At 33.2% G+C, this 23,714-nt stretch overlaps 1 protein-coding gene and 1 non-coding gene across 2 annotated transcripts; one reads left to right on the top strand and one right to left on the bottom strand.

The window, feature by feature from the left end:
- The first annotated feature begins 13,644 nt into the window (after positions 1 to 13,644).
- Positions 13,645 to 20,961, top strand: LOC123660782. Its single transcript, XM_045595817.1, has 5 exons — positions 13,645 to 13,815; positions 14,060 to 14,285; positions 16,255 to 16,428; positions 18,232 to 18,463; positions 19,792 to 20,961. The coding sequence occupies exons 1-5, from the start codon at positions 13,645 to 13,647 to the stop codon at positions 20,012 to 20,014; spliced, it is 1,026 nt and encodes a 341-aa protein (XP_045451773.1). The 3' UTR covers positions 20,015 to 20,961.
- Positions 14,716 to 14,786, bottom strand: Trnag-ccc. Its single transcript has one exon. It is a non-coding gene; the product is annotated as a tRNA-Gly (tRNA).
- Positions 20,962 to 23,714: the final 2,753 nt, after the last annotated feature.

Here is a 23,714-nt window from a genome sequence, read left to right as displayed (position 1 = left end):
TAATTAATATGGCAACAGTTGCGTCATGTTTTTTTAACCCCTGACAATATGAGAGAATTTACGTAACTGTGTCATTACAATACTAAATATTATAATTAATATGACACGATCCAAATATTATTTAAAAAACATCAAAAAATAAACTGTAGTTTCTATTTTTCGCCTTTTAAGCATCCGAAGTGTATAAAATCTATTTCGGAACTGTAAAAATAAAAAACTAGTGGTTTCAGTTTGTAAACATAACTCATTAGAAAATCATTAATTGCCTGAGTTTCAATCGCAAAAAGCGCTAAAACAACATTTTAAGGTATCAAGTGATATTTTACGTTAAACCTTTTTATAAGAATAATTTTAGTATTATTATATTAGCACAAAATAAATGTAATAAAATCTTTGTGATATAACAACAAAAACTGGCTATTAAATGTCTTTGTTTTTTGCTTCAATTGTACGTGTTTGTATTTTTGTATTTGAAATTGATACACCACTCTCGACGCAAATCATTCCGATTTAATACTCACTACAAAAATTATTTCTTCTCTTTCTCTCTCTCTTATCGGTCCCTCACGTCCGAGGCTAGTGGTCAGTATCAGTGTTGCATCTGGAGCGGATGATTTGCCTCCACCGGTCTCTGTCCATGGCGTCTCTTACGAGCGTGTAAAACTTAGTGGCATATGAGTTTTTGACTTGGTCTGTCCATCTCGTTCGTGAACGACCGCGCGATCTTTTGCCCTCCGTGTTCCCAACCACAATCAGTCTCTCTAGATTTTCATCGCCTCTGTGTATCGTGTGGCTGAAGTACGACAAAATGCGTTGTTGGCATATGGTGGACAACCTGGTTTTTATATGGAGCTGGGCCAGGATCGATGCATTAGTACGTTTCGCAGTCCAAGGTTTTCTCAACATTCGCCTCCAGCACCATATTTCGAATGCATCAATCCTTTGTCTTTCTCAGGCCAGGATTGTCCATGTCTCAACTCCATACAGGAAGATAGGGAATACAAGGGCTCGTAGCAGTCTGGTCTTGGTTCTGATACCGATTCCCCTTTTCTTCCAAATGTTGTTCAAACACGTCATAGCATCCCAAACTGTCTTCTTATTTTGAGGACACAACTGCCGTCACTGCAGATTTGGGCGCCTAGGCAAATGTAGCGATCGACGGTGTCAAAGCCCAAAATATTAAGAGTATCTTTTGATAGGTTTCCGGCTCGATCCACTATCATAACCTTGGTTTTCGTTCGATTTACTGCATGCCCCATATTTTGACTTTTTAACTCCAGGCAATGGAACTGGTCCCTCATATCTTCTACGGCTGTTGCGAGAAGAATGGTGTCGTCGGCATACATGAGATTCGATAGTCTCTTTCCACCTATAGGAAAACCTGCCTTCCAATTTTCAATCGTCTTTCTAACAATGTATTGTCCATATATGTTAAAAAGTGTGGGGAACAAAATACGACGCTGTCCCACACCTTTCTTTCTTCGGAACATACTAGAGCAATCCGTATCAATCCTGATGAAGCCTGGAGCAATCTGTACCAATTACTTCTTATCCGATTTAAAACTCCTTAACTAAATGTTTATAGCATTTGTTCAACTTTACATAACTAGTTAAAAGTAAAAGTAATGTATTTAAATATACTAGTCAGTTAAGTTTATTTAGTCGTTACTAATTTGATACTTAACCAATGCAGAGAAATAAGTTAAAACTTATAGGCATTTCTAAGGGCGTAATTGATGTAATTGAGTTAAATCAAATGCTTTTCTAGACCTAACGAGATTCGCCTTAAAGACTTCGTTCTAAAAATATTACGATTGTAAATTTTAAAATTTTTATGGGTCGCTATAATTTATATGTAAAACGGCTATTTACGTTTAGGCCTGAAGGCATGTAGAACAATAAAAATCGAAATTTTCTATTGTCAAGTGCAGTTGGTGTTGCAATAGTAGTAATATATTGTAAATACATTATACTATGAATACATACAGCACAATAAATCGTGGACGCTGAAACACTCTTCATGCATATCAATATCTGACTTCTAACTGGTTGAGTGAGGTTCATGTTATAAGATACTACGTTATAACTTATATAAACAAAACAAAGATAACAAACAAAAACAAAGAAAAAAATAATAATTATAAACCTTACGAGTATTATATAACTGAAGACTTGTATTAGTTAATTTTAAAGTTATGAGACTGTAGAGTACTTATGAGTCTATAACTATTTAACATAATTATGCATATAAAAGTAACTTCATATTTTCCGTGGGCGTGCCATGTTTTATTAAGTTTCCTAATACTTTGTAGTAGGTTCTTACGTAATGAAAAATCAAAAAATTGTGCACATAATCGATAAAGCCAAGAAAACTTAACGATTATTTAAACATCACTATTATTGACCGCTCGCAAGATAAGACAACATCTTTTGGGTCAGCTAGTATGCTATAAATACGCTTAATTAGTACTAGCTGTGCCCGCGACTTCGTCCGCTTGGAATTTAACAAAAAAGTTATTGATCTGCCAGTGAAAGTCCCGTCAAAATCGGTCCAGCCGTTTCTGAGATTAGGCGGAACAAACAGACAGAGACATAAAATTTAAAAAAAAATGTAATTTTGGTATATGGACCATGTTAAAATACATATGAATTTAGTAAAAAGCGGTTCTTTTAATATTTCTAACAGACACTCCAAGTTTATTTATTTGTATAGATATATTGTACTTACTAAGTTTACCTATTTAATTGATAAGTAGGTTATTAAATTTGAGCAAAAAGTTTGCTGTTTTCAAACTTGTGTCGTCGGTAGTTGTATAACATATTTAAAGTTACAAAGCTGTTTTGTTTGGACCAAAGCTCAATTTAGTATACGGACACCGTGTTAAGCAACGGTAATTCGTCTACAACGAAATAGTTCGCAACGCTTCACCGGCGAGCGTCGAGCTTGTAATAATTACGCTCGGACTCACGTACCTCGCTTGCTCATATCGATACAAAGCCTACTGCGTATCAAATAATGATCGAAATACCGTAACTTGACAGTTTCATTAATATTCTTCTATGTATCTAATTCATAACTTCTTGAAACTCACGTTTTGTCTTAAACCTATATCCTGAAAAATACTTTTACTATAATATACTTTTACGTATGTAATATTTATTTTATAGACTAATAATTAAGTTTTTAGTATATGTTCGCGCAGTACTAAGTTCGATTAGGAGATCGATTATTCGGTTTTGCTATTGAGCTTTAATAACAATAAGTAATACTGACTAACAACCTTTAGAAATATTATGGATTATTTTTTATACATTCTATGAATATTTTTAAAATTTTAATAAAAAAAGTTTGAACACAAACGAAAAACAAACAAGAGCTTTGTTTTCTTGTGACTTTGTCCGCTTTAAATTAGTTCTGCTCTACTCTTGATATAGGAATAACAGACCAACATTCTTTAATATCATATAAAAAAAAAAACGTGAAAATTATGTACATTTTAAGATTTTCTGCTAGGATATAAGTAAAGTGTAGTTAGTACCTTTACTATTAAAGTTTGTATTTTTCTCATAAGTTCAGCAGACTTTAAAAAGTCTATTTCCATAAAAGTTTTATCATTAGTTATTTATGTAGGATACAACACACCTGGCGTTTGAATAAGTATCTAAATAACTATGTGTATAGCGAAGGAACAATTTGATAATATTCTTAACCTTTTTAACTAATATCACATCAAAAATGAGGAATTATGATGAAAAACCACAAGTATCGTTCTTTTCATAAAAAAAACATGCAAATCGTGCCATACATAAAAAATATACTATTTTTGAATCATATAATTGTGTTTGCAGGCATACGAAAAAAAACCGACTTCAATTACATCGAAGAGTAATACAACGTAGATCGACGAAAAAATAGTCAAGTAAATACGCATTATCAAAGATTACTCCAAAAGTTGTAATCAGGTCTCGATGAAATTTAAATGTGACCACATGATTAACATCGGCTTTCGATTAAATTAAAAATCATCAAAATTGGTACACCCAGTAAAAAGTTATGCGGATTTTCGAGGGTTTTCTTCGATTTCTCTGGGATCCCATCATCAGATCCTGTGATCCTGTGTGTGTGTTTCCTTATCATGGTACCACACTTAGGATATCTCCTTTCCAACAAAAAAGAATTATCAAAATCGGTTCATAAACAACGAAGTTATACCCGAAGATACATAATCTATAATCTATAATCTATAATATATATAAAATCGAAAGGTCACTCACTCATCACGAAATCTCCGAAACTATAACACCTACAAACTTGAAATTTGGCAGGTAGGTTCCTTATAAGATGTAGGCATCCGCTAAGAACGGATTTTACGAAACTAGACCCCTAAAGGGGTAAAACGGGTGTTGGAAGTTTGTATGAAAGTCCTATGTTTTTGAAGTAAGAGACTTGAAATTTAAAATGTAAGCTCTATAGATGGTGAAAAGGTGTCCAAATAATGTATCTTTAGAAATTAACTCCCTTTTGGGGTTAAAACGGGAGATGGTAGGCTGACGCACTCATCGCGAAATCTCCGAAACTATAATAGCTACAAACTTAAAACTTGGCAGGAAGGCTCCTTATAGGGCGTAGACATCCGCTAAGAACGGATTTTACAAAATTCGACCCTTAAAGGGGTTAAACGGGGGTTGAAAGTTTGTGTGAAAGTCCCATGTTTTTGAAGTAAGAGACTTGAAATTTAAAATGTATGCCTTATAGATGATGAGAAGGTATCCAAATAATGTGTCTTTAGAAATCAACTCCCTTTTGGGGTTCAAACGGGTTTACTCACTCATCACGAAATCACAAACTTGAAATTTGGCAAATAGGCTCCTTTTAGGGAGTAAACATTCGCTAAGAATGGGTTTTACGAAATTCGACCCCTAAGGGGGTAAAAAGGGGGTTGGAAGTTTGTATGAAAGTCCTATGTTTTTGAAGTAAGAGACTTGAAATTTAAAATGTTCGCTCTTTAGATAGTGAGAAGGTGTCCAAATAATGTATCTTTAGAAGTCAACTCCTTTTTGGGGTTAAAACGGGGAATGGTAGGTTTACTCCCTCATTACGAAATCTCCGAAACTATAACAGCTAAAAACTTGAAATTTGGCAGGTCGGTTCCTTATACATCCACTAAGAGCTGATTTTATGAAACTCGACCCTTAAAGGGATAAAACGGGGGTTGGAAGTTTGTATGAAAGTCCTATGTTTTTGAAGTAAGAGACTTGAAATTTAAAATGTATGCTCTATAGATGGTAGAAAGGTGAACAAATAATGTATCTTTAGAAATCAACTTTCTTTTGGAGTTAAAACGGGGGATGTTAGGTTGACACACCCATCACGAAACCTCCGAAACTATAACAGCTACAAACTTGAAATTTGGCAGGTAGGTTCCTTATGGGGCGTAAACATCCGCTAAGAACTGATTTTACGAAAACGCCTTTAGGAGTCGTCTAAGGGGATAAAACGGGGGTCGGAAGTTTGTATGAAAGTTTTATGTTTTTGAAGTAAGAGACTTAAATTTAAAATATATGCTCTATAGATGGTGAGGAGGTGTCCAAATAATGCATCGTAATATATATATATATATATATATATATATATATAGCAGACGTCCGCTAAGAACGGATTTTACGATATTCCATCGCTAAGGTGGTTTAATTGGGGTTGATAGTTTGTATGAAACATATACAGCAGCTATAAGTTCGCCTGATAGGTTATTTATCCTGCAGCCTGAAAATAAAACTAAAAATGTGGTGTTTAGAGAGGTTTTATAAAAATAACTATTAAATTTACTAAATTGTGCCTTTTAAAAAGTTACTCAGTTGATAAGCATTTCAAGTGACTGAAATAAAAAAATAATTTGCGTTAAACGTCTTAATAGTAATACATATCTTCATAACCACGAGGACGTAATCGCGGGCAACAGTTAGTGTATTATAAACAAAGTCCCCAAAAGTGTATGTGATCGATTCGCTCAAAACTTACTGAACGGATTTTCATGCGTTTTCACCATTGTAGAGGGCTCCACCATTGGCAAGAGGTAGGTTTACGGAACGGCTAAGCCGATTTTGATGAGAATTTCACTGGAAGTTTGCCGGCAAAACTTTGTGACACACTAATTTCAACGCGGGCGAAGCCGCGGGCACAGCTAGTATATATATATATATATATATATATATACTAGCTATATATATATATATATATACTAGCTGACCCGGCGAACTTCGTATCGCCTAACACAAACTTTATCGTATGGTATTAAAGTTCAAATTGACTTTTAAGTATTATCACAAATCTTTTGTATGGGAGTATAGAAAAGTGTTGTTTTTAGACTTTTTCAGGAAATTTAAATTTTTTTTTTTAGAATTTTTCTCTCCGTAAGAACCATCCTCGTACTTCAAGGAACATTTTAAAAAAAGAATTAGCGAAATCGGTGCAACCGTTCTCGAGTTTTGCGCTTAGCAACACATTCAGCGATTCATTTTTATATTATAGATTATCAAAAAATTAAAAAAAAATAGGGGTGGACTACCCTTAACATTTAGGGGGATGAAAAATAGATGTTGTTCGATTCTCAGACCTACCCAATATCCACACAAAATTTCATGAGAATCGGTCAAGCCGTTTCGGAGGAGTTTAACTACAAACACCGCGACACAAGAATTTTATATATTAGACTAGCTGACCCGGCGAACTTCGTATCGCCTAACACAAACTTTATCGTATGGTATTAAACTTCAAATTGACTTTTAAGTATTATCACAAATCTTTTGTATGGGAGTATAGAAAAGTGTTGTTTTTAGACTTTTTCAGGAAATTTAATTTTTTTTTTTTTTTTTAGAATTTTTCTCTCCGTAAGAACCATCCTCGTACTTCAAGGAACATTTTAAAAAAAGAATTAGCGAAATCGGTGCAACCGTTCTCGAGTTTTGCGCTTAGCAACACATTCAGCGATTCATTTTTATATTATAGATATATATATATATATATATATATATATATATATATATATATATATATATATATATATATATATACGGTCGAATTGAGTAACCTCCTCCTTTTTTGAACTCGGTTAAAAATACAGAACACCAATTAAAGCCTCATATTAAAATTACTGATGAATATAGCATCTACGGTAAATGATAAGAAATAAAGATACTTCGGTTGTTAACGTAAATTAGTTGTTGCATTACAAAGATATAAGTTTTAATTACACTAAGTTCTAACTTCAGTAACTACAAAAGGAACCTCACAAAAAGTTAACAATCGGCAAAAACGGCAATTAAAAAATCAAAAGTTTACCTTCTATTTCTGTTATGACTTTCTCCTTTTGTAAGACGTTTTAAAAATACTAGGATATCATAAAATAAAACAAATGTGTATAACAAACAGGACAGTCGTAGATGCGTCAGGACCGGCTAAAATTAACTACCTAACATGTTCGTTTTGTAGCTTAGCAAGTCGTTAAATCTTAGTGTTAGATTCTGTAGTGCAGTGACCAGTCGTCTATATGTAAGTATTTTGAGTTCGTTGACTTATTTCATTAATAAACATAATTCACTACGTGCTAATTGTTAATTTTTTTTTTTTTTACCAACGACAAAATAATTAAATTTATACAAAAGAAAAGCCCTAATGGGTCTAACAGAACAAAAATTAACCTTCATAATAGGCGTTTCAAACTTTTTCTTTAGCTGTCAACTTTTTCCGCCTTGTAACCAAAAACACAATTACTTAGCACTTTACAATCGAGTAGACTAAAAAGTGAAAACGTTTGTTGTCCTAAAAACCGAGAAGTAAATTTTCATATACTTATCTCCATTTTGTTGAAATAATATCTTCTGACAGCCAGGCATACAAGTATCATTTCGTCAATAAAGAAACCTAATCACTTGCTTGAAAGGGACAGACTTGTATTACCCTCGAAAGGTAGTAATTGTGACATATAGCACTGGAGGCTTTACAAACTAACTGGTGCACGTATCTTATTACGTTTATATGCATTCCGTGGCTACTTTTTACTTACTGTACTTTTTCTATACAAAAAATTTATTGATCATTAAATCAGTGTCTATCTTTAGACAAACAAGGTTCCAACCTTCTGCGTAAGTAGAAGCGTAAGCCATTAATGGCAAGTTCCTACTTGTATGTTCTTGTGTGTTCTTCTGTAGCCGTATTATATACGATTAAAGCTATTAAGAAAAAATGTTGTACATGTACCCTGTGTTCGTTAAACCAGTATTTTTACTCGACTGATTAAATTTAATTTACAACAAAATTGATTTGTCTATTAACTACTAGCATAAAGCTGCATTTAATAAGTGTTATGAAAATTTAATATATGAAGCGTGTCTACATGTGCTGTGTCTGTTCTGTGAATAGCTTGAAATAAGCAATTACGTGCATTACACTATCAGACGCAGACGGATGAATTCTAATTGCATCCATTCCTGACTCCACCGTTAACCGTAGCTTTCCGCTGAAACCAGGCCATTGCATCGATAAATATTTTTAATTATAGAAAAGTAAATGGATGGAATTGATTTACGATATCAGTAATTATATATATATAGTAATTATATATATGTGTATATATATAATGAAAATGCAACAAATTAAACAAATTTTGTGCAGTTTCAACCCGATAAAAAACAAAAAATTTTTGAAAGACTCAAATTGATATGTACCGTTTATTATTCACAGACGTATAGCCTTTCAGAAACCACCGCAGTCTTCTATCATTAAACAACATACATGACAATTGGAACCATCTTTTAAAAATGGACCAAATTACCGTGTCCACCCAATATATAATACACAAATACAAATATACAAATTAAAATTATTATCTATTAATATACTCGTATATTCGCAAATACTTATTATATTCATATTTACGTAATTACTAAACATATTACACCAGTAATTACATTCTTGGTGTTTTATTTTTACTTTTATTTTATTAAATAAAAAAATAGATTTTCCATTTAGTTATAATGGAAAAATTATGCATACCTCATATCACCTTAATTATAAAAAATACTACAAAATGAATAACAATGTTTTTACTTCGATAAAAACAAAAAACTAAAGACGAGCAAAAATATGACCATGAACTTCCTCATTCATCTTAAAAGATAACACAAAACAATACACAATAACATCTTTCTCACGTTTTTATCTTACAATTGTCGCAGCTAGCGGTGATAACGATCCAAGATCATTAGGTTTTTAGTTACGTTTTGCTGATTGATGCGTCTTTGATATTATAATTGTTTAAATACAAATGAAAACCATTTAAATTAATTAAATATTTTTGTTGAAATAATTCATATATTTTTTTTTCTATATATACTACTTTCATACATGCATAATATGTTTGAAGTACGTTACATATACATCCTTATATTTTATTATATGTATAATTAACTAAGCGTCCAAGTATCCTGGCCTGCTTTGAATTCCTTTTCTCAGATCGTTCTGAGCAGAGCAATAACGAAGTAATCGGCTCGCCAATGTTTTAGTTGCTTGGTTACTGCTCAGCTGTCAAGGCATCACTCATAACGTTTCACAATAAACTTTTTTCAAATTCAAATAGTCAACCTATGTTATGTTAGTATCTTCATATTACATGCATTTATATGTATCTAGTGTATATGAAAAAATATATGTTATGCTTACTTTTACATGCGTGTCTAATAGTACCTATCGAAATAATTTTTAAGTATTATGTTAATTACTATTGTGTTAATAAAAAGACATTGAATATTTTTTTGTAATAATTATTATTTTATCACTCTTGTCGAATGTCAAATATTGTATAAAGACAGACGCATATATTTCTTCGTATTGGTATAGTAAATATTTGTTTATGTATGTAAACAGTGAAATTCTTGTATGTCAATGAACGGTAGCTTGAACGGTAACCAGAGTGTGACAGGACATGACATTATGACATTCATTGCTGTAAATAGCCACGTGAATGGTCCATTGCTTGTTAACATTTTTATGTAAAAACTTTAAAAAAAACTATATGAAAATTTAACAATTCAAGTTTCCAACTTTTTTTACTTTTCTTGTTAGAAAACTATGAATGCTCGTAGGAGCATGTAGGTAGCTACATATGATTCTTTCTCCATAAGTCGTTACGGTAAATTTAAAGCCTATAAACTTTCTCGATAAACAGGCTTTATACCTTAATGAAGGTAATAATAAAATTTGAATTGTCAGACAGGTAGAACTCGCAGTTTTTTCTACTTTCTTTAGGTGTATGTAGTCTCCTCATGGCGAAATAAATATTTTTATTTCATTTCAAGCATTGCGGAATCTTCGAAGTTAAGACTCAAAGAAGTCAACTTACATTTTATTAGTATTAGTTTTATAATAGTAGCTTATTTTTTATATATTGTTTAATACTAATTCCGTATATACTTAATTAAAAACTAAGACCGATTTTATGATCTTATAAATAAATATTGTGAATATAATTATTATATATTTAAAACTTTCGCCTTCTGCTTCGCTTCTCTCACTTTCCATTTTTAATCCACACAAAGTATTATAAGAACATGAGTATAATTTTTAATCGTCAAATTGCTTATCACCTTAAAAACTTTATGTTAGAAAATGGAAACTATTCCAAGTTCTCAACAGTTAACGCTAAAAAACCGCGAAATCGTTTCATTTCGTTTTAACTCGGCGGAGAGAGTGCGTGTATTCTTATTTTTATTAGTTTATATTGTAGCTGTTTTATTTAAATACCATATCTTTTTAGAGAAAGATCCATAAATAATAATTATGAAGCACTCTTCACGTAGATAAAACAAGCAAAAGTGATACTCATACTTACTTTTGTTTTATATTTTGCTAAACTTTACAAGTATAGTTACTGTTACGAAATACGGCACGGTTACCAACTTAAGCAAGTTAATAATTTCCAACAAAAGTCGCTATTTCTTGAGTATTTAAGTTTTATCCCGAAACGCTTCAAGTTGAATGTAAGTAAATTAATTAAAGTAATAAATTATACGAGTTTTTTTTGTGTGTTTTATTTTCAATTATAAATGAAAAAGTTAACAAACAATGCACAAAATATTCGAAATGAGGGGTTGCTTCTAAAAATATTTTCTAGATCATTAACCTATTCACCTTATATAATAGGGTCAGAAGAAGAGTACGGTGTCAGCACTTGTATTAGCGACACTTGTATTGTCGTGGTCTGGACGTTTGTGCTTAAGTATTGTGTGTGATTCTGGACCCCCAAGACACATGAGGAAATCCTATTGGGCGCCGTTGAGTGAAAAAAATATCAGACTACCTACTAGGCTCAGTTCAAATCACCGACATTTTTAGTCAAATAATTAATATTATTAACATGACGTAATTAACGTCTAACTTAAACGCTGCTCCTGTTTTTTTTAAGGTTTAAAAATAAGTTGGTCTGTTTGGTCTGTTTTCAAAATTCAAGACGCTATGCTAACTTGAGCACACTGATAAAACTTATTTCTATTCTCTAAACTATCTACAAGTCATTGGCGAAATCGACAGTTCTTCACTGGCTCAACAAACAGCCATAAATCCAATAAATAAATCAAATCTTCTACATATCATCTTTATTTTCAACTTAAATAATTTTTCTATATTGTGTTTCTAAAATAACATCTTTGTTTAAAACACATTAAACAATACTTTAAACTAAATCAGGTGCGATTCAAAAATAATCATTTTACTATTCATTAACTTGTTGAAATCGCAAAGAAATAAGAAATTTATGTTCAAGTGATGATAAAATAAATATATAGGTACCTACACAAAATTCTAACGAGCAGTTTAAGGTTGCTTATTCCGTAAAACAAGAATAGAAAGCCACCGTTGATGCTACTAATAAATAATAAATATTTCAATATGTTTAGTGTTTGCGACACTAATGTTAACAAATACGCCACAGAAAATTAAACTGATAACTCTTAGGAATATGTAAAAGGAGGACAGAAATTTGGCACCTTGTGTCTATTTAAAATAGCCTCTTATAAACTAGTTTAATTTCAAGCGGAACCGTGAAAAAGTGGACTTAGTTTTAATATTTACCTCCCACCCTAAATTATCAATTTGTAACGAATTCCATCAAAACACGATTATTAAAAGCGAACTATTATAGACTTCAATAATGATATTATTATACATGTGTGAGTTTTTATAGTGTGTGTTCCTGATTCCTGCTTACGGCAAATTTGTGACCATTCAAGTTTCTAATCTGATTATGAGCGTTTGTCTTTATCGATTTCCCTGATGTAAAACGCCTAACAATCTCTTTATTATTATAATGATGTGTTATTGTTATAATTTCTTATACAAAAAAGTGTTACGACAATAATTAATTTTTGATATAATACAAAAAGACGAAGCTAACGTCTACCAAATTAATTTTGCATGGCACATGAGAACTTCATTGTCTGAAAAACAATTCTTTAACGTCACAAATACAATACGGCCTTTATGCGAATTGTTTACTAAATTACATCAAACTTAACACCGCTGTTGACAAACAATCAATGAACGCTTAAATTGAACAATGGAACTTGAACTAGAGCACGAGGAATGTTACTATTACACCATATAAGTATGTATTAGCTGCTGAGGGTTTGAATATGGGTTTAATATATAGGGTTTGAATATATGTACACTAGAACGTATTTTTAGCTGAATTCATATTTGACATATAACGTAGAATATTTGTACTTTATATAAGCTTTATATAAGCTATGATACGATACGATTTTTTTATTAAGTATTGTTGGGCTAACAATATATTGTTAACCATATCGTAAATTATTTATTTTTTACTAAGCAGTCTTTGTAATTCCAAACATAATCGATTTTTGGACGTCGACGTTTAGGTAATTTTTAACATGGATGACCTTTAGATTTCGTACTAAAAATATATACTTAGAACGCTTTCGTACGAAAAATATAAACTTAGAGTGCATCCAAAATTCACATATCTTTCTTGTCAACAAGATTATAACATTTTATTTTTACGCTTCAGCCTGTAGTATCCCACTGCTGGACATAGGCCTCTTTCCCCATGTAGGAGGAAGATCAGAGTTTAATCCACCACGCTGCTGAAACGTGGGCTGGCGGATATATTCCCTACTATGAGTAACGATCGCTAACAGGTATAAATGATAACAGCCGGGACTGACAGCTTAACGTGCTCTTCAAGGCACGGTGAGGAGACCCACAAGGACTGTACAAACACCCAGAACATGGCAAACATCTGCATGGCCAATACAATTGTTGTCATGTGAGTGAATCGAAACCGTAACCACCAGCGCAACAGCCACCAACCAGTGCTGTGACCGTAGCGTCAACGCGTCGTCGTTTATTTTTTACTTACAAAATATACTTAATAGTAGTTACAAAATTCGTATCTGCGATATAAATAAACAGTTGAAAAGAGACTATTTATTTTCCGTCAATAATATTTATTCAATGAAGTTATGAATATCTACTACATAAATCCATTGATCCTTTACTACTAAACTACTAAAGACTAAAGTGATTTTTTCTTTTTCAGCTAACAATTCAAACAATGCACTCATTGTAAGATGGACCCCCTCACGTGGTTGTCCCTGGGGTTGCAGCTAGCTGCACTCTGCTCCATCGTTGGCGCGTTGCTCCTTTATTTGCTGCGAAAGGTACGGGTGGCAGAAGTGCTTCCCGTTGACAGTGCTAAAACTGTTCTTGTTACTTCCGTAGACTCTGCTCTTGGACTTCAGGTATGATGATTTTAGTGTTTCTATATGAAACTTTTTTTACCCCAAAATTATAAACTCTTTACCATACTTATTAGTAATGTTAAGTGTTATTTATTTATTTATTTATTTTATATCCATTAGTGTCATCCATAATGTCAAATCTATCCTCCTTTTTGAACCAATATCTATAAATTTCTACCATAAGAAATTTATGTAGCTCCCATAACCAGAACAAAAAAAAATATTTATAATTTTACTCATACAGATAGCAACCTACCTAAGCGGTAAAGGATGGCGGGTTATAGCCGGCTGTCGTCAGGGTGGACTGGGTGCTCGTTTGGCCGAATCATGGCTACACGCTCATGTGGCTTCCACTCCTGAAGATCAGCCACCACCAAGACTGGCGACGTTGGAGCTGGATGTGGCGAGAGAGGATTTATTAGAAGAAGCGGCTAGGGCAACAGCACAGCATTTACCGGCTGGTGAACACGGTAATATATATATTTTTTTGTTATGTTGTTTTAGAGTTCCGTACTCCAGTAGGCCAAAAACAAGACTCAAAACCAAATCAATAAGTACTTTATTGTTTGTGAGTAGGCTTCAAAGGCACTTTTGAGTCGTCATTTTCAAAATAAAAATTATATTAGCTTTAATTCATTAATTATAGGTAAAATTATAGCTACTAACGATTCGGACTGTAGATGCTGCAGAGAAGCATCGGCAAGAAACTCCACCGTTTAAAAAAAAAAAAACTGCTATGAATACTCCTGTCCCTGTCTACGTCCATTTGACATTTAAAGCTTGTACAAGATTTTATACACTACAGCCACCGTTAATAACAAACATAAACTTGAAAAACTTAATTTTCCTATATTTGTTAATACATAAAAAGAAAAATATTGTTAGACATAAAAAACATACTGCACTGCCCGGGAATCGAACCCGGGTCGCAAGAATGGGAATCTTGCATGATACCACTACACCAGCAGTGCTCAATAAATAATTGTAAAAATAAGGTATATAAAATAAAAACTAGTAATTATATAATATTAATATAAGAAAAAAATATAAATTAAATATTAAAATTTTATATTCCATCGTTGAATATTATTTTAAACCTCATATGATTTATTAATTATACACTTCACTACGTGGAAGATAAGTGCCATCTATCGAGACTACGCGGAGCTACGTAAGTACACGGTGACTAAGCATAAAAGGACGAAAGTTTTTAGTTACTTGATTTAAATGTCAAGTAAATAGTGTTTGTGATAGCCGATAGATGTCACTTGTTTGATTATAATATAACTACTCACCTGTGTAGTTTTACCTACGTTAAAAAAAATTTAATACTTAGTGCTATGTTTATTTGTACATATGTACAAATATATAATAATTTGTGTCTTGCGTTATATTCATTTATAGCAAAGGCAACAGCAGTCGTTTAAAAAAAATTGTACGAATCTAAATATTTCGTTTCCATCCATTTTTTATAGCCTCTCAACTCAAGTATATCAACGTGCGTAATATTATGAATTTTACTGCATACATCCAAATTAAACACAAATTTAGACAAAGTGGCCTCAGCATCATATTTAATTTACGATTTAACTGAAATTGAATTTGCTTGTTTTTGTTGGAATAATAAAGCAACTACTAAAATGATAAAATATGACTTAACGAGTAAACTAAGGTAAGGCACAGTAGGAAATATCCTGCTCAAAATCTGGAACAGCCCTACTGGGGAAGTACCTCGAACTTACAGAAGATCACAGCTAAATAATATGCTTTCAAGCAGTGTTGTGTTCCTGTGGTGAGAAAGATGACCAGACTTCCTCGGGGGATTAGGGGTAGGGTCGGCAATGAGCTTGTGATGCTTCTTCACTCAGTCGATAAAACAGTCGATAAAATATTATTTTATAGAACTTCCTCAACATGGAAGCTTTAACGATAAATGTGTGTTGTGTCTATAGGTATATAATTATGTCTAAGTATGTTATTTACCAATATTGTACAGGTGAAATATTTTTTTGTATGACTTTAGGATAACCAACAAAAGTTATGTTCCAATGTAGTCTATTCAGACTGAAATATTAAACGAATGTGATAAACTTTAGGCTTCATAGATAAAATATCAACATCTAGTCAAGCAATAAGCCGAACTAAAAATGCACAACTTCTCTTTTACAATTTCTTATAATCTTTACCTTTACTATCCTCGTTGACCGTTGAGATTTAAATTCTAATATCTAAATTCCATTCACGTAGTGAGCCTTGACCTCAAATAAAGTTCGATAATATAAAATTATGAGCTAAGTAGCTTACAAATATATAAAACCTAAAAAGGAAGAAGTCTTGTGTTCATTTCGAACGTAATACGTTACCTACATAATAAGAATAACCCCTTCTCTGAACAAGCTTTACAGCCTATATTTTTCTCTGTATTTTTCTTCTGTTCAGGAGTATGGGCAGTAATAAACACGGCGGGGAGCAGCGGGCGTGGTGGTGCTGCTTGCTGGGAGAGCGCGCTACGTAGCAACGTTCTTGGAGCGCTACGCGTCGCCAGGACATTCTCGCCGATGCTCGCCGCCGCTGCTTCCGACCACCCTTATGCTGGACGACTGTTTTATATCGGTTAATATTCATTTTTGAAGTAAAACTTATTTACACACGCTTGTCTTGGGAAATAAACTGGTGAATAAGTGACGAGAGCGTTACGAAAAGTATGATCGGGCGAGGCGAACGAAAGTTGCGAAGGATATATAAGTTATTGCAGATAGAAAGAGAGAGAGAGTTAGGTACGTTTTCGTTTTACTTCAGTCGTGTGGTCTAAAGCACACTCGTTTTTATTTTTATTGTTTCTATAATTCTTACTTACTAATATCCAATTTTAAATATATTTACAAAAAGATATGACTATGGGCGACACACATGAATTGTGAACTTGTCGAGGCCTATGTCCAGCAGTTGACTGCAGAAGGCTGAAATTATGATGAAAATGATGATACAAAAAAACAAATAAAAAAATATTTAAGATATTATTTATAATCAGTTATTATTTTAACAATCAACTGTTTGTAAATTGTCGTAGTAAATTTACATCTTTTTGCGATATTATATACTATCATTATAAACTAACTATATGTTACGTAGTAAAACAATTTATAAATTTGCATCATCGAAATGCACATACAGAGAACTGGTATCAGTAGGTAATTACTGCTAAAAGATAAGGAAGGAACAAAAATGATAGAAAGCTCGAAACGAACATTAAACTTTTTTTAAGTACTTGTCTACAACATTAAAAGCTTGATAATTTTTGTAAACCTAAAATCCTGTTTCCACTAACACAAGCTATTTCACTTACGACGGTATTAAAGATTAACCACATTAAAGATTATAATATACCAGCTGACCCAGCAAACTTTGTTTTGCCATATATATTATTAACCCCCTTAATCCTCTCCCCTTTATAACTTAGGGGTATGAAAAATAGATGTTGGCTTATTCTTAGACCTACCCGATATGCACACAAAATTTTGTAAAAAATCGGTCCGTTTTGGAGGAGTATTTTAACTAACATTGTGACACGAGAATTTTATATATAAGATTAATCTTTTCACCGTCGAATGGGATATTATTATATGTATACTACCTGTGAATCTAAAACTTGTAGTTTATTAATTGAGGCGAAACAGGCCCTAATAAGTAGTCTTATTGTACCTCCTTCTTTTCTATTCTTGTTGAGAGTTCCTGTGGTGAGTATCAGGGGTAGGTGGTGAGGGTCAGGGGTAGAGTTTGCATCGCGTTTGCGATGCGTGTGGTGTCGTGGATGTCTATAGGCTACGATAACCGCTTTCCATCAGGTAGACCGTACGCTTGTTGGCCATTCAAGTATGTAATATAAAAATATGTGGTGTCATGGGACACCAGGTAGGAACGATGTTCGTTCAGATAGTATAGAAGCAAAACAATTTGAAAAAAAATAATGTTGAATTTTATATATATTTTCTAGTTCTTGATTTTTTTTTTAATTTTGTTGATTGGTTTTTAATTTAGTACATAAAAGTATTTAGGAAATTTAGTATTTTAGAAAATAACAAATACCGTAAAATAAAATAAATCAAACAAAATAATAATAATAATAATAACAATAATAATAATTCAAACTATTAAGTGAAATAAAAAACATGTCTTTATTTATTTTTGTCCACAGTATAAAATTACATAAATAATTTTAAAAAAAGTTTACTAGTGATATTTTAGTTTTACAAACGTCATATTATACAGTTGTGTGACTGATATTACGTCACTTCCGTTATATATTTTTCTTAGGGTTTTAGTATCACATTTTTTTCAGTTCGATCGCCCAGCCAAATGTCAAGCCTGACTTCTTCTGAAAGAAAAAAAAAATGTAACGTAAATTGATTGTTGCAGGGCTAACATCAGACACCGCTTGCGAAAGTCTATCCCGGTCGGAGAACGACACGGGCGAGGGCAGTGCGGGCGCGGCGGCGGTGCGGTGGGGCACGTGGGGCGCGGCGCGCGCGCTGCGGGCGTCGCTCCGCGCGCGCCGCCTGCACGTCGTGTTGCTCCACGCGCCCGACCTCTCCGCTGCCGAGATATACGCGCCGCCCGTGCAGCTCACTCTTCCGAGCCAGCCTTCGAGGTATTTTTTTTTTATACAACTAAGTCAGCAAACCAGCGTACAGCTCATCTGAAGGTAAACGATTACCGTAGCTATTGACGTTTGCACCACTAGAAGCACCACAAACGCATTTCCGACCCTGCCCACGATCCTATCCAGGAACTCTGACCGCCATAGTCACCACAGAAACATTAAAGTTACTAGTGACTTTTTAGCCACCTACCCCACCTTGATAATATGTGGTGGGATTTTAGGCTAAACATAACCAATTTCGAAAAATTTAGAATATTTATCCTTAAACAGACAGATATGTAATTAGGCATCTTCCTTTATTGCTTACTTTTTTTCCCTGGCTATTAATGAATTTGTAATAATGTTTTTAAGTATTTACTATGGAACTGTTAATGTTAAGCATCTCTTCTTAACTTTGTTATATGTTCTTTTTTAATATCCGAAACTGTTTTTGATTGAATTATACTATTGTGTTTGTCATTATGTATATTGCTGGAATACTGTTTGTTTCCAAAATAAAAAAAAATAAACCTTGATGCGAATTTCTAGACAAACACTAAGCTTGCGGGGTGTTTGTTGCTGTTTAGAAATCGCGCGTTCAACGAAAAATAAATACACGTGATGTCTCATTACAGCCCCCACTTTTGATATTTCGTGATTTTCTTCCGAACCCCTTTCTCCTTTCGAACTCACGTGATTAATGGACAGCCCCTTATCGAAGTCACGTTTTGAGATACCTATCCTATCAATGTTGGTGAGAGAAACAATGATAACCGCAAAATGTTATCTATTTCTAGTGAAACAGCAGTAGATACTATTTACACTAGACACATCCATTACAGTAGATGAGTAAACAATATCATTACGTAAAGGGTATTTACGTATCTATTTTTTCACGTTGGAAAGAAAAGGTCTTTAATATTGATGACACTTTTATTTATTTGCTAGCTGACCCTGCAAACGTTATTTTGCCATATATCTTATTAACGCCCTTAATCCCCCCCCCCCCCTACAACTTAGGGTTATGAAAAATAGATGTTGTTCAATCTCAGACCTACCCGATATGCACAGAAAATTTCATGAGAATCGGTCAAGCCGTTTCGGAGGAGTTTAACTACAAACACCGCGACACGAGAATTTTATATATTAGATTTTGCAAATCATAACAATCATAACTAATAATAACGCATATGCAATTAACTATAAATAATAAGCATATATTTTGCATTGCCTTTTTTGCTAAGTTATTTAAAAAACATAATAATAAGTATTTATATTTTGATATATTTAACATAGAAATGGATTTTCTAAATGGTAAATTAAATATCTATTTACAGTCGACCAGAGACCCCAAGTTCCGAAGTCAGCTCATCCACTGCTACTTGCGCAGTCACCATGCCCGGAGAAGCGGCGGAGTACAGCGCTAAGGTGCTCCCGACCAGTGCATTAAAGGTCCTGGAGGAAGCCCTAACTAGCCCTTCGCCCCGCGACTCCTATTACTTGAAGATAAAACAAGACTCCTGGTTTACGAGGATGCCCTCTCTAAGAGTTGCTCATTAATTATTATTGTCTACTTCATATTGAATCAAATGGAATTTTCCAAAATATCTATCGATTCTCTAACTTATCAAGTCATTTTTTTTTCATTTAAAATTATACTAATCATGTAAATAGATACGTTAATTAGATTAGTTCTGTATTGATTCGATTTTATAAAATTCTTTCATAGGCAGATTTTTTTTTATTTTTAAGATCATTAATAATTATATTATATTATTAATCCTACTAATCGAGGGACGCTTTAATTATAACTGCCTTTTTTACACGAAACTATAATATTGTTATTTTTATCCAAAGAACTTTTTAAATATACAAAGTTATATCACAATTATTAAAGCACTATTGCACATTTATAACATTATATTATATCATTAATTTCGTTTGCTATAGGTACTATACAATTAATTTACTATACTTAATCTACTTCTAGATTTTATCACGACCTGCTTATCCCTTCGACGACACGGGATAGTAGATGAGTTGTGCCAAATGTTTGGTGCTCACTTAATTTGAAAATATTCAAAATTACAAATGGATTAAACTGTCCGTACCATGCGACCTTACGAGAGTGATGATGTCACAATACGAGTTTTATTATTTTATTTTATCGATTTTTATAATTCGCAGTGCCAATTATCTACGTTTGGTTTTTATGGAAATTACATTGTCTGTTAATCCAGTGAAGCCATTTAAGTCACATATGAGTCGGAGTACTATGAGTAAGGTTTCATAACTTAGCGTAGATAGTTTGACAGTGAGTGCGATTGTAACAGTTGATAGTGTTAACTATCAACATATTGAACAACGTAGAACACCGATGTAAATATTGTTTATGTTGTATTAAAAAATTCTGAATAAAAACTTGTTTCATTTACCTATAAGCAATGCCTAAAAATCTTTAAAAATATATTGTCTACATACCTATTTCAAATAAACTTTAACTTTTACTCGGTCTTTTATTTAAACATATTGAATAGCCCGTTGGCGCAGTTTGCAGAGACACTGCTTTCTGCTTCGGGGGTTGTGGGTTCGATTCCCGCCGCGAATCTGGGTATGATACATATGTACTTATTTATATACTAGCGACCCGCCCCGGCTTCGCACGGATGCAATGCTGATACTAAATATACTACAGAATATCTTTATTTATAGTGTGAAGCCAGCTTATGACATGATTACTAACATAATAACAACAACATTCAAATATGCATCGTTAGATTACATGTTGTTACAGAATGCGTTGAAGAAATAAAGGTTCACTGTTCGTTCCCCGTAGGTGATAGCGTGATAATTTGTAGCCTATATGTTGACCCGACTTCTTAATAATATTCGTGCCAAATTTGAAGTAAATCCATGCAGTATTTTTTGAGTTTATCCCGGACATACATACAGACAAACAGACAAAAAAAAATCCTAAAAACTATAGTTTTGGCTTCGGTATCGAATGTAGATCACACCCCAAGTATTCTTTCAAAAAAATATTTAATGTACAGTTTTGACTTTCCTACCATTTTATTGTATTTTATATAGAAGTATTGTTTATATGAATTTATAGATAATAAAATATCTAACTATATCAACCGACAGTTACCTATAACACTAGCATTATGTGACTTACCATGTGAATAGACGACTGTGTGTGTATGTTATATACATAATAAATAGTCTTGCTATAAATATTGTTACAAAAAAAAAAAAAAATTATTGCACGAAACATTTATTACTTTTACAGTGATACCAGATGATAGTATAAAACCAGTGAAGTGGTCTTTCTTTGGGAAAATTCTTCACTGCCAATCCTATGGATTGTTTTAGGAACTCCAAATTATCGTGGCATTTAGAGCAAGCAATACTCTCTAAAACTGACCATAAATCATAATCCAGCAGATTAAGGCCGGGACTAGATGACGGCCAGATTTCAGGTCTGATGAAGTCCGGCACTTCGGTTTCTAATCAAGATTGGGTGGATCGAGCTTTATGACCCCGCCCCGAGTCTTACTAAAAGGACCTTTCTTGGTTATTTGTGTTGGTGTCATCAAGGGACTTAACTTCCTTCTCAATAATGGTATCTTGAGACACTTGTGCCGATATTCTGATACCTTTTTCACAAAAATATGACTCAGTCACTCCTTCATAACCAAAACCCCACCAAACCATCACTGAAACTGGATAATGCCCACGTTGTACTCTGTTGACTAATTGGGAAGCTTCTTTAGAGCTTTGAGCATAAATACGGTCATTTTATTTGATAAAATATTGCTCAACTAGCTCTTGCACGCGGCTTCGCTCGTGCAGGAAACCTACCTAAGGGTTAAGACTTTGTATTTGGAAACAATTTAATTAATTTTATGTCATGTCCGTCGTCTTTGACTTCGAAATAACTGCCATTTTTGCAATCAACGTCCCAAAAAACATAAATAACGTCACCTATGTCGATTATTAAGTTTATTTACCCCATTTCACCCCAGAAGGGGTTGATTTTCGCAAAATCACGAAAGATTTATTTGCTTATTTATATTGGGAGTACTCCTATGAAGTTTCGAATTGAAATATCTATTAAATATTGTTGCGCCATACAAATTTTTAACCACCATATTACCCCTTTAGGGGTTGAATTTCGAAATATCATTCCTTATCCCTTGTAAGGGAAACTCTGTGCAAAATATCAGTTTTTAGGTCCAAGGGTTTGGACTGGGCGTTGATGAGTGAGTCAGGACTTGTCTTTTGATATAAAAAGATTGCAAAAAAAATCTTCGTAAACAGAATTTTTCTGTGACATCCCTTTTCTTGCTTTGCTTGTGTACCGTTTAAGTAGTTGTTTTGATTTTACCACCGTATTCTTTTTTATGCAAGACCTAAGTCATTCAAGTTCTAGGTGCTATCTTCATCTACCGAAATTAAATATTTTGCTTTCGGATAGGATTTCTTTGAATTCTTTCTCGTTCTTCGAGTTTTAAAAATTGTATTTAGCTCCATACCTACTTTGTGTAATGCAATCATAGCGATTGTGTTCTCTTTATCACCTCACTCCATTTTAATATCACAAAACTATTTTTACTATGCATTGGCGCGAAAATGAGAAAACAATCATATAAAAATGACAGATTCCAAATTTAAATGTAATATTTTGTTTATTTTTAACTGTAATGTGTAACAGTATTTATGGCCAGACTACGTATGTGTGTATATATTTGATGATGAAATTAATGGAACTAATAAAAAAAGTTTAAATATTTTTTAAATTTTTACACATAGGTTCTTTTACTTTGAAATAGTTTTCAACGCATAGCAAATAACCGCCGTTTAAAGAATCATCATTATCAATATAACTATCAATATCACTATCACACGCGGCACGCCCAATACCGAGGAGGACCTCGACCTAGTTGCCACCAATGCGCCGCTGTGCTCACTGCGAATCTCATTTCGTCTGTTTCAGTGTTAATGTAGGTAAAGTACACTCTCCAGTTATGTGTTCCATACTGCGTACACTGAAAAGTTTATTTATTTTATCGATACGTACCTAACGTACCTACGTAACCTACTTAATTTAGATTTCAACATATTTAAGTAAAAAACACCGACAACGTCCAAATGTGGCAAACAAGCCTTCGTGCGGTCCACCTGATGGCGAACCGTTACCGTAGCCCATGGACGCCTACAAACCCAGGTGCATCATAACCTCGTTATCTAAAAATAT

The sequence above is a fragment of the Melitaea cinxia genome, chromosome 16 (assembly GCF_905220565.1).
Source record: "Melitaea cinxia chromosome 16, ilMelCinx1.1, whole genome shotgun sequence".
Classification (NCBI taxonomy): domain Eukaryota; kingdom Metazoa; phylum Arthropoda; class Insecta; order Lepidoptera; family Nymphalidae; genus Melitaea; species Melitaea cinxia.
The sequence above is the reverse complement of the archived record's forward strand: the minus strand, read 5'-3'. Positions and strand labels throughout refer to the sequence as shown.

Excerpts from the sequence above, each read along its gene's own strand:
- LOC123660782 (XM_045595817.1), top strand. The coding sequence starts at position 13,645 with ATGGACCCCCTCACGTGGTTGTCCCTGGGGTTGCAGCTAGCTGCACTC. Across the intron at positions 13,816-14,059 it reads ACTCTGCTCTTGGACTTCAG|ATAGCAACCTACCTAAGCGG; the intron begins GTATGATGATTT and ends TTACTCATACAG. Across the intron at positions 18,464-19,791 it reads CTTCCGAGCCAGCCTTCGAG|TCGACCAGAGACCCCAAGTT; the intron begins GTATTTTTTTTT and ends ATCTATTTACAG.